This window comes from Taeniopygia guttata, chromosome 15 (genome assembly GCF_048771995.1).
Source record: "Taeniopygia guttata chromosome 15, bTaeGut7.mat, whole genome shotgun sequence".
NCBI lineage: Eukaryota > Metazoa > Chordata > Aves > Passeriformes > Estrildidae > Taeniopygia > Taeniopygia guttata.
The window spans coordinates 8,226,935-8,239,483 of record NC_133040.1 but is presented as its reverse complement, the minus strand read 5'-3'; the positions used below and the strand labels follow the sequence as shown (position 1 = coordinate 8,239,483).

Sequence of the window (12,549 nt, the reverse complement as noted above, 5' to 3'; positions counted from 1 at the left end):
GTGTATTAAGGCTGCTCTAGCCCACACCCTATGGAGAATACACAGGAGCTGTTATGATCTGTGGACACATTTTGTGCCTCCTGCACTGCAGTGCTCACCTTCCCAAGTGTTCTGACTGAGCAGAGGGCATTGTCTGGCTCGGTGGTGCCACCTCTGCCTCCAGGGATGGAGAGGATGGGCAGGATCCTTCAGTTTTCCCAGCAAGCAGCTCAGAGCATCCCTGAGCTCCTCCTGGCCACCACAGGGCGTTTGCCACAGCCAACACTCATTAATGCTGACCCTTTTTGGGGTGCATGTGGGACTGTTCCTCCAACCCCTCAGGAAAAGACTTTTATCCCATCCCTCTGAGGCCTGAGGTGGCTGGGAGCTCCTGGTCCTGCTCCAAAAGTGTCCCGGTGGGATCTGTTCCACCTCCATGTCTGCAGGCAGACCAAGCTGCCCCTGACAGGGACACAGGGACACACAGGGAACAGAGACACACAGGGACAGTGGCTGTGTCTCAGCTAAGGGCTGCTCCCAGGCAGGACACGGCCCTCCATAGCAGGAGAAGGCCGCAGCAGCCATTTGCTTGAAGCCTGGTCACTGAGGGCTTGTGCTGTGCCATGCCCCCAAATCTTGGAGTACAGCTCTATGTCCCCCACTGTCCCCTCACCCCAGGGCAGCAGGGTGGCAGCTGTGCCTGGGGTGAATGAGGTGACACTTTTACAGATGGTGGCAGTGGCAGTTTCTGCCTGCGGCGCCCTATTGTAAATGCAGGCGAACCCAATGGGAAGAAATGCTAATGTCTGACTCAATTCAGAAGGCTGAATTATTTCTTTATTATAACTATGCTAAAATACATTAATATACTATATAAAAGGAGAATACTAAAATTTCATACTGCTTTCTCTGACTCTAACACAACTCGTGACCCTCTCCCTATAGTCCAGCCCCAGGTGGGTTGGATTTGCCATCAGGCTCAAACAATCCTCACCAGAATCCAATCAGGCACTTACCCCAAGTAAACAATCCTCCAAACACATTCCACATAGGAAAAACAAGGAGCAGAAATAGAAATTGTTTTCTTTTTCCTTTCTCTCTGTGCACCTCTATGAAAAATCCTGAGAGGGAGAGAAATGTGCTTGCCACAGCGCCCGGATTTGTTCCCTCCTCGGGAGATCGGCAGCTTTTCTCCGTGGGGCTGGGAAAGGTCACGGCTCTCTGGAGTCCTCAGGCTGCTCTGCTGTCCCCTTCATCCCTGAGCCACTAAATGCCACTTAGCTGAGCAGCCTCAGGCAGCAAATTAAAACCAGTGGGATAAAATGGACCAGCATCTCAGATGTATGAGTAGGGTTCTGTGCAGATATTTACTTAAGGCTGTTCTGCTCCCATGAAATACCTGAGTTCTTACTGATTTTTTTTCTCCATGCTGCTGCTCCTCTTTTGTTCTTGTTTTCTCCCTGATGGTGCTCTGCCTGAGAGCACAGGAATAAATGATGGCAGAGCCCAGCCCAGGGGCTGCCTGTGTCCCCAATTTTCTGTGGCTCACCAAGTCAAAATTGCAGCCCTGTGATCCCTTCTGAGTTCCAGGTGATGAGCATTCAAGGGGAGGGAGAATCTGACCCCCGTTTCATGCTCAAAACAAGGAAGAAAGGCAGTGTCCAGCCATGGCTCATGCCATTAGGCTCCAGGGGAGATTATTACTAATTTTTTTGAAATTCACAATCTCTTCTGAGTGTATTTGGACATGTCCAGAAGTGGTAGTGGAAGGTAGTTGTGTTATTGATCTGAGATCTCTCAGGTTTCACACACAGGACTTTCCTGAGCATCTTCACAGCACAGGAGATGCAGAACAGCTGTTTTCACCTTCTCTGTAACCCAGTCTTGCTCATACTGGGACCAAAGATCTTCCCTTGGGTACCACCAAGGGACAGAGAGATTCTGGCAAGCACATTGCCTAAATCCTTCTGTGGATATTGATTTGATAAAGGCACCCTTGACAAAGACTGGTTTCTAGAGGCCAGTCCAACACCTCAATCCATAGATGTTGAATAGATGTCACCCCAAACTCCCATCCCAAAATATTACCTCTCAACATCTTAATAAACACACTTTTTTTCTTTTCTTGGTTGGACCCCTTATTACATTTCAGGGGCTAGCTTGCAGAGGACAGGTTCATTTGCTAATACATGAATCATTATTGCTTTGAGCCTCTGAGCTAGCATTTTTATGAGCATATTTCAAAATGTATTTGATTGCTGTTAGAAATCATTTCAGTTCACGCTCAACAACCAGGCCAGCCTAAGCCAATATGCTCTGCCTGGCACTGTGGAAGGATGTTGTGAGAATTTAATTACTAACTGCAAGTTACTGTGCATATGGCAGATTTTTAATGTAGTGGGGTTTGGTTTTGGGTTTTTTTTTGCCTCCAAGATAAAACCACCCAGTTGTTTAACTCTAGCTTATTAAGATTTTTATCTAGCATTTCTGATAAAATTGTTTCAGATTGTACACCCTACAGAGAACAGCATGCTGCCTTTTCCTGTCCATGAGCTGCTTGCTGGCCATAAATGTCATCCAAGCCAAAGTGAGTCCTCTTTGCCCTTCTGTAAGCCTGATTTGAACGTTAGAGATTAGATTTACTTCATTGCCTTCATGTAAGAAAGCTTTTGGAAAAACATTTGTTTTATGTGATAAGGTACAACAAAACATCACTAGAACAGAACTTCTTAGTTCTGGCAGCAAGAGATTCACCTTGGGGAATGAAGGGAGGGAGGGAGGGAGGGAGGGAGGGAGGGAGGGATGGTGGAAGTGTAGACTGTAAAAACACATTTAAAATAGTTTTTACTTGTCATCTCCTTTTCCACTGTTATGATGCTGTTGATGCTCTTCTACTGTTTGGCCTCTGTGTGCCATAAGAGCTCTGTGATATATGTCACACTGATATTTACACACTAAGTAAGTCAGAACCTTATCTTGAATCAGAATTTATCAGCACATTATCAAGAGGAGGAGAAGTAGTTTTTAGAGTGTTATTTATTTTAGAGTGTTTAGAGTATTAATATATAGATGATATGTATATATGGCACATTAAACCCACTGGTTTTTATGAAGACCTCAGGCCTGACACAAATTAACTGACTAGGAGCCTCATTTTTCTAAGCAACCAGCATTTTTCTATTTAAGCTGAATTTTCAGAGGATGTATCAAAGAACAGTTCTGTGAGACATGATGCTGTGTGCATTTGCCTCAGACTAAATTTATCACCCATGCATTTATCAATGCATTTCAAAGGAAAAGAAAGAAAGACAACCTAAAGGTCCACTGTTTTGACTTGTGCTCAGGCAAAGAACTTAAAAATTTACTTCAAAAACCACTGGAATTGTAAGGTCTTGAATAGGTTTAATAGTTACACAGAGCCATAAAGAGGAAGAAAAGCCTTGTGTCACCCTGGCCTGATGGCTAGAAAAAAGGGTCTCTGATGCAGACTTAAGAAAGATGATTTGGCTCCAGGATCAAAACGTGAAGCAGGTCCCTAAGAGATGAAAAGTGTTGTGACTTTTTTCCAATAAGGCTGAACACAACACAAATCCCTCACCGCCCCTCATGAACCCACTGAAGCTTTGAAATTCCTTTATTTTCAGAAAAAGAAGACACAATGCAGTATCCTGGGCCTCAGTATTATGGTAGCTTGAGACTGTGAAGAAAAAACATAGCTTTGACATGCTAGGATGTATTCTGAGTAATTTAAACAAAAACTCCAACGGGGTTATCATTCCAAATGTACCTTTCCAAAGAAGAAGAAAAAACATTTTCAAAATACCTGTGCCACTTTACTGAACCCACACTCTGCTCTCAAGAGTGACTCAAAATGACTTGTACCATCTAGAAAGAGAAAAAGTAGAGCAAAAGTTATTTAGGTTCAGATTCACAGAAACATTTAACTACTTAATTGTGATGAGTTGGACCTCAACTGATCTGCTGGACTTGCATTTGCATCCTCGATGGAAATTGTAATCTCATAAGTCTCCTTTGGACAGCAAGACCAGAACATCCAGGATCTGCCTAGCCTCAACCTCCTCTGCAGGGTGAGAGGGGCCAGGTCAGCACCTCACCCAGAATCATCCTGAGCAGCCCCAACATCTTGCTAATTGCCATTTTTAATATAAAACAATCAGCTTTGCAATGAAAATAGCAGTTTGAACACATCACTTTGGTGTTTAATTTCCTCCTTTTTGATGATAGGTGGCACCAGCTTCTCCTCAGAATGCCAGTGTTTGAAGTACACAGAAAATTTCAATAGGTTTTGGCAAATGTTTCACTGCTAACACATCACAGCACTGACCTGTGTGTTTTGGAGCTCTGTCAACAGATTAGGCAGATTTCACTGTAATAAACTGCAAAAGCAGAAAAACCTTTCCTGAATCCTGATTAAAATTCCTTTATTAAAGCTCAGTTATTCATGTAAAGGACCCAGGGCCTTATCACGAATTGCTGTGTGTCAGTTCATGCTTTCCAGGTTGGACAGTGCAGCTCAGTCTTCCTTTAACTCCCATTTTTCCAGTTCAAGGGAATCCTGATGTGCCTTGTCCTTCCCTTCCCATCTCATTGCTGGAAATCTGAGCTCCTCAAGATTTTTTTCTGCCAGCTGGGGCCACCCAAAGAGTCATCTTACAGCCTCCACTGTCAGCAAGACAGAGGCTGTTAGGAGGCTCTGCTTGGCTTTTAAAAAAATAATTAACGTTGCACACGTCGTCCAATGAATGTTACATCAGTTTGCTGGTTGCAGCCTTACCCCTGAGTTCTGAAAATGACAGAATTTTGTTAGTTAGAAGGCTTTTTTTTGTTTTCCAGCGCAGATTGTCTACATCAGTAACACACCTGAAAGAATGATAGAAAATGTTGAATCCTAAAAGGAAAATTGTAGGATTTGGTTAAGGAGTAAAAGTGGGCTAATGGTAAGAAGAACAAAGTCCAGAAAAACCTTGCACTAAATTTGCATGAGTTTTGTTTGCTGGTTCTTAGGATTTCAGTTAATTTTAAACATTGAAATAAACTCTTGGATTAATTCACAATTTAGGAATGTTTCATAAACTCTAGAATAAAGAAAGGGGGTTTTGTTTGTTTGTTTGCTTTTACCTAAGCAAAACAGACAGGAAAATACCCCTGTCCTTGTTTCCTTGCTTTAAATTCCAGATAGTGAGTCAGGATGCAAAAGCAAAGCTAACTAATAAAGGTGCTCAACTACATTACAGTAACAATAGACAGCCAAAACAAAACAAAACACGACCAAGCCATTATAGGCTGAAAAATCATTATCACTTCCAGTCAGTGCTCAGTTACAGGCACATATTAATGATTCACAGTCAATTCATGAAGATTTATTGAACAAAAGGGTGGCTACATCCACGAAATACATTCTTCATAGTGAAAAATCTGATGCTTAGAATAACTTCTGCAGTATGAATGTTGTCAGATGCAGCACTGCTGACAAAATATTTATACAAACCTAATTTTGCCGGATATTATTCACAAAACATTCATTCTAGCAAGCATATGGTACCTTCAAAGGTGATGTTTCTCCTTCCAAGAAATGCTGGCTTGATTACAATAGGAAGTTGGGTCTACAGAATGCCTTGGTTTGAAGCAGAACTGTGTTTCTACAGAGTCCTCAGCATGGAGTTACAACAAAATGGGAAAGAATGCAAAGACTGATCCTGGGGATGGAGGTAAATTTGCCAAGGCTGTATCACGCCATTCCTTCTGAGCCTGGTGGTATAGTCACCCACCTGAACACTACAGCCAACCCTACCTGATCTGGGAAAACCAAGGAATCAGCAGCTGCTCCTCAGTGACTTAGGCAGTCACTGTCCCTGCAGAAATTGGGAAGGAAAAATCTTGGGCATTCAGGTGCCACCCAGCTGATTCAGCTGTACATGGGCACATGTCCTATCCTGGTCACTCAGCTGTAATCCTGGGTGCTCCACAGCCTCCTGACAGCAGGAGCAGCAGGGCAGGGAAGAATGAAAGAAGGGCTTGGATCCTTTCTCAGATGCTCTGTTCTCCTTGATCACAAATTGCAAACTTTGTCCTACACACTGGAGAAACAGCCTGGCTGAGATCCAAAATCAATGTTAAAACCAGCAATGTATGTTTTTCCCACTAAGCAGCTCGGGAACCTGATGGGCTCTCACCCTGCTATCACCCAGCACAAGAGATGACACAGACCATCTGCTTGTGCAGCTACAAAGTTGTTTGGTGGTGACACACACACAAAAAAAGAAAAGACAGTTCAGAAATATATTTTAAAACAGGATGACAGAGGTCAAACTAAGAAGGGTGTTAAAAAAGAGTTGGCAGCAGTTATTCACAGCTTTTCACCATAAGAGACCTACAGGGCATCCTATGGAATGAGAGGCTGTGGTACTGACTTACAGCAACTGTGCTATTCATTACAGCAGGATGTTGTGATAATCCAGAGCTCTGAGTGGATTGGAGACATACAGGTCCAGTGTGTTAAATCTAATGGTTGGGTTGGTGTGTAGAGCCTCTGGCTTGGGAAGGCCTTACCCTGAGAAATTAGGGGGAGAAATACAGTGAAAGAATAATTTTACATTTTCCCTGCATCCTATTTCATTCTTCTAAACACCAATTATTGACTGTTTGCAGTAGTGAGATGCTGGGATGTGTAGGTGACAGTCATCTGCACTGTTATCAGTCCACTTTTGGATGTGCACCCCCAGGGCCAAGTCTCTTACAAGTGTCTGGTGACTACCTTTCAGAACACAATATGTACAATTTAAATTTTAAAATGCCCATATGCTTTGCTATTCTAGTTTTCCTTTGTGTGAATCTTTGAATTTTAATACGTGTGTCCAAATGTACAGTGATAAAACATGCAGCTCATGTCAGCAGTAAAATGCATAGTAATTTATTAATTTTTTCAGTGTGAATACAAATTGATTTGATGATGTGCCACATAATGAAAAAATATTTGCAGTCACAACTTGCATTCTAGTTGCTGCATTTTTTAAAATTAAACATTACAGAGAGTTTGAAAACTGCACAACACTTGATGGCCAATAGGAAACACTAATACTATGAGAAGTAATCAATACTTCTATATGTCTTTGAAAATACTCTTGATTCAGAAATTGTTTTTCAAAATCAGGTTGCCATATATTGTTTCACTGGGTATTTGTAAACATTATTAGCCAAAACCCATTGTTTTTATTTAGGACAACCCCTGAACTCAATACCTTTTAGTTACATGCCATTAATGCTTTTGTAATGTAAGTCACTGTATTTTATGAAGCCATTCTGAAATCCATAATAATGTACTAAGGAGGTAACTGTAGTTTGGGATTCTTTCCAAAGAGAATTTTTGGGTATTAAGTTTCCTGTGGTGGCATCTAGATCTAGAGAAATGTGAAGATCTGATCATTCCTTGGTTTCTCACCAGCCTGTTAGCTAGATTTTCTAATTTGCAATACCATCTTTTATCTGTGGTATCACCTCTACCATTGACTTTGGTCAGCACTAAGAAGCAGGTGGTCAAAATAGCAGCAGGAAAAAACAGAACATCATTGTTAAAAATGCCTTCAATCAAGTGAATTCTTGTAGTCGTTCTTCCTCCCAAAGCCTCTCATGAAAAAAACAAAGGTATTTGTGCTCTAACTGAATAATAACATGCTAAACTCCCTCTGAACTACAATTTCTATTGCAGTTCTTCCTATAGCCCAACTCTCTGGATCCTGAAATGGGCCATAATGCACTTTTGTATGGCTGGTAATGAACCATTCCAAATGCATACTGGATATTGAAGGGATTACATGCTGTCTAATTGATCTAAAGAACAGATTAGGACTGGTGCTATTTCATTAAATCTCACTAGCTCTGATTTAAATACTTAAAATTGCAGCTATCCTGTGTCAGATAGGTTACACTCCTTGTCACATGGCAAGTGAGGTTTTCATCTACTAGATCACAGTTTTTTAGAAGGGACAGGCCAGTGAAAAGAACTATAAATGAAGGACCATGAAGGCTTCCTCTTCAGGCACATTGAGCCCCAAATTATTCATTCAGCTGAGAGAAATACTTCAACACTTTCAAAATATGTACGAAGACCTGTTCTATGTTTCCATATTTTGGTCTTAGATCATTTCTGTGGAACCTGAATTTGGTTTTTTTTATGTGGAACTGCCCCAAAGAGTTCTGGTGGGTGAGCACAATAAAGATCTTACATGATTGCAGGGGAATCCAGTGGGTCCTTCCAAAGCATCAACTTTTCTCTTGTTTCCTTCCCACTGGAGCTTAGCATGCCTCAGGAACCTGCAAGCCAGTAAGGTTAGAGGACAGTTCTGGCTGAGGAACAAATAGATTCAACCAAACCAAAATTAAATTCAGCTTGGAAAATAGTTTGTAGCTCTCAAAAAAGAAAGGACTTTCATTACCTTAGGACTAAAGCTATTTTTTAAGAGCCCTAACATGCTTAGAAAAGAATATTTTTCCTGGCTTGGCTTTCACAACAGTGTGCTAGTCTTTTTTACCTTCAATTATTTTGTCCTATGACCTAGTATTTAGCTCCATAATCCCCTAAATCAAACAAAATAGCATAGAAAGCCTTTGATCTGAATTTTCTCCACAAGGCATATTATACTACATTGAATACTTTTCATGAGATCTAGAATTCTGCACTGTGGGAAACAAGACTGAAAATTTGAACACCATTAAGCAGGATTTCAGATAATACTAAGGGGTGAAATACTGACAAAAGAACCATAGACTTTGGTTAAAACAGATAATACTCAAGGCTTTTTTTATTATTATTCCTTTGACGAGAGAATATTTAAGACCCTCTCAACATGCAGAGTCACCATGTTAGTACCACAGCCAAAGCAGTGGTTCATACAGATAAATAATAAAGTAAAATTAATCCAACAGATGTGTTTTGCAAATATAAGAAATTGTTCCAGCAAGTATTAAAAAAATGACAATCACATAAAATATCAACTCCACCTTTTAAGAGTTATTTGATTTCTTTTATATTGTTATGTAAATCTCAAAGCCACTTATCTACCACAAAAACCTGTTTTCCTTTTTAGACCCTAAGTCTGGTTCTTGCAAGCCCCTGCAGCTGGTGGCCTTGGCACTCAAACCAGCCAGGACTGAGCACTGCCAGACAAATGCTCTGCACTGAGCACTGAGGGGCCAAATCCCAAGACACCCAATTCTCTTTGTTCATGGTGGTGTCAGAGTGAAGGTTTGAAATCTCCCTTGAAATCTCTGCCAGTAAACACAGATCTATCCTGTCCTCTCAGCTTCAAAGCTCCTAAACCGTCCATGCAAGACTCCTTTTAGCAGAGTAGATTTAAACTCTGGTATTCTTCTAAATATTCATCTTTCCTTTTTCATTTACCCAGGGTTTGAAAGGCTCACTGCCCCACTGCTAACCAAGGATCAAGTGTAGATTGCTAATTCAAGACAAGGAAAAATAAAAGGGAAAAAGAAAGCACATGGCATATTTGCTTCTGTTCAGTACTGTAACTTTTTACTCTAATAGGTATTTACTAATCACACTGATATATAATTAATTTCTACTTCCTGCCATGTTCACATAAAACAGTTAGCACTTACTCACTGGAAAGACTAAAAATGGGTGTGAATGACCTGTTACTCCCCCAAAATCTCACCTGGCAAAACCATCTTTTCCTTCTTTTGCTTTCTCATCTCCCTCAAGGAGTAAAACTCCATCCGAGCAAACAAAAAGAGAATACAGCTTTCATACAGTTTAAAAGGTGGAAATTGTATTAGGAGAGAAGATGAAAACTCACTTACAAACTCACTCCTGTACAAAGCCTTCAACACCTGATGCATAGATGGTAAATATAATTTTAAATTGTCTGGTAGCTTAACATAAGGAGGTTAAATGCAGGGTAGCTGTTCTCAATCTATATTTAGCCTGAAGTTTCCTACCTCTTTTGGACCTGCAGGAAGACTTAAATACTGAGATTGTCCATGATTTTATACAGTATTGCTTGATTTATTAAAGATGCTATTCTCCCTGCAGGTCTTATTACACTGTTCAAAAGGTTGTTTACAATTTACCATAAACACAGAATTTTAAGTATTTTTGTATCTAGAATCTCACCCAGAATTATTCTTTTGTTTATGTTCACGTGCAACCTGGTCCATGAGACATGAATAAAGATCAGCAATTAACCACAAGTAAACTCCAGGAGAATTGGCCTTGTATTGCATCTTGCACACTCTGTTTCAAGAATAAAATTGGGGCAAAACATAGTGATATGCTTTCTAGATACTAACCAAGACTTGACAAGACCTGATGGATTTTGCATGTTAAAAGTAAAAATTTTATTATATATCATGCCCTTGAAAAATTAACTTTGTTTCCATTAAGTTTTGTTCAGCATGCCTTGAAATAGGAATGGCTAAAATTATTCAAGGAACAGATCACCAAGATTCACCGCACCACAGTGACTGCAATTACCTATTTTCCTGGCTCAGTAAAACAAAACAATTTTTTTTTAAACTATAAAATATTAAACTGTGAAATTAACAGATACCATCTCTGCCTCTCCTTCAGTATGACTGAAATCATCTGTACAGAAAAGCTGTGTGCCACGGACCCACATCCAAAACCTGCTGATGACAGTGGTCATCAGTTTTGACAGCCTTTTGGATAAGATCTTGTCACTGCTCTGTCCATATGCACTGACCCTCCATGAACCACTGGACACATTATTAAATTCAGGTTTACAAAGATGCTGCCAATGGGTCAGCCACAGTAAATTATTTATATTTCAGAGTAACAGTATTTATATCTGCTCCCTACCACCTGCTCTAATTTGCCTTCTTATCACCAGGCTTGTTTTTCAAATGCTGAAAAGACTTTGTTGGTTTGTTCAGGAAATTTGCCTAGACAGTGCTCACACAGCATATTTGCTCACATTTGACATTTTCACAGGATGAGAAACAAAATGGAAGATCGGAGTTTTTAAGCTCCACAGATGGCATCTAAGCCAGACAACTTGTTATTTCCAGAATAAGGAGGATTTGGAGTATTCTTGTTCCAGGCAGTCTCTGGAACAACACAACAGTGCAGGACAGGACACACACTCAGGGCTTTGGAACCAGCTGAGGCCTCCTGAAATCCATCCATCCATCCATCCATCCATCCATCCACCCATCCATCCACCAAGGACATTTACTGCCTCAGAAGAGCCAAATATCCAAGTGCTAAATTGTGATGTCTCTACACACAACAAATGTAAAATGTGGCAATATAACAGAACATGTGGCTATTTTACCTATTCAACATTTATCTGTGTCTAATTAGAAGAGGTCTCTAAAATGCTGCTCTCCAGCAGCTCGAAGGTTGAGAACCACCTGTAAACATTTGCAGAACAGTCTCTTTCTAGAAACAGAGACTCCTAAACAATCAACCTTGAAATGTACCATATATTATAATATATTTCCAATGTTATTTACAGATCTTCTTGTTTAGTACAACGAACCAAACATGCTGAAAAGGTAGGATTTTTCCAGTCCTCTTTTATACGAAGTACAATAAAAAAGGCACATAATTATTCACCGTAAGAGTTGTGCACCAGTCCAAAACTTAAAGCTAAAAAGCTACCCATCAGAGAACCCTCTTTATGAGGCAGTATTGGGATGTCTCCTTTGAACTCAGCATAGAAAGATCTGTGTGTCAATTCCTCTCGGAGAGCTTATGGAATCCACTTTCCTGTTGTGTTTTGATCTTCACAAGATTTCCAAATCAACAGAAAACTCTCGTTAAGCTTCCCACATCATCTGCTGGAGCAAGGAAGAGTCAAACAGAGCATGTGTGTGTCTGCTTTCCTTTTTCTTCTTTCTTTCCTTGGAATGCCCAATGATGGAGGACTCTTGAGAGCCAAGACCTGTTCAAACTAATTTGCTTTAAGACAAATGCCTCAGGAGCTATGGCACACTGAGCAATGGGCATCAGCAGGAGAGGCAGCTCAGCCCCACAGTCAGTGCCGACCGTGTTTGATCCAGTTTCTGATCATCCATTTCTGCCCCGAGCACCTTTGTACAACTAATCTGAGCCCAAAATTTGCATCCTTGGACATTTCCACTTCTAGACAACGGCCTGTGTCTCTGCTGATGATTGGACCATTCTAGGGAAAAAAAAAAAAAGGGAAAAAGGATTAGAGAAGGAACAAAAAAGGAGCAGACTAGGAAAAACAGTGCTAGATCTGTGAATCCTTAAAAACCATTCTAAAATGCATCTCTGTATATATCAAGTAATAAATGCCACAGAAAGTGCTAGAAATTCTTAGGAAAAGCTAGCTAATACATAAAAAGTTCTAAAACAATTCCTTGATAATTGTACATTTAAGAATTGTTGGGAAAATCCCCCCAAATCACAAGAAAATATCTAAAAAGCACTAGTGAATCCCTACAGAGCCCAAGAAATAGGAAATCCCAGAGAGTGTAATAATGCTTTTGAAAGTCTTAAAAATGAAGATTCTAGATCTTAAAAAATGCCTGTAAAGGCGCTAGGAA

At 40.5% G+C, this 12,549-nt stretch overlaps 1 protein-coding gene across 1 annotated transcript in view; it reads right to left on the bottom strand.

Moving 5' to 3' along the window:
* Nucleotides 1-6,887: 6,887 nt before the first annotated feature.
* The window catches only part of GALNT9 (polypeptide N-acetylgalactosaminyltransferase 9), a 130,493-nt gene continuing 124,831 nt past the window's right edge, over nt 6,888-12,549 (bottom strand). The window contains exon 11 of the mRNA XM_004176556.6: nt 6,888-12,161. Within this exon, the coding sequence (XP_004176604.4) occupies nt 12,015-12,161 (147 nt within the window). The 3' untranslated portion in view covers nt 6,888-12,014. The remainder of the gene's footprint in view (nt 12,162-12,549) is intronic.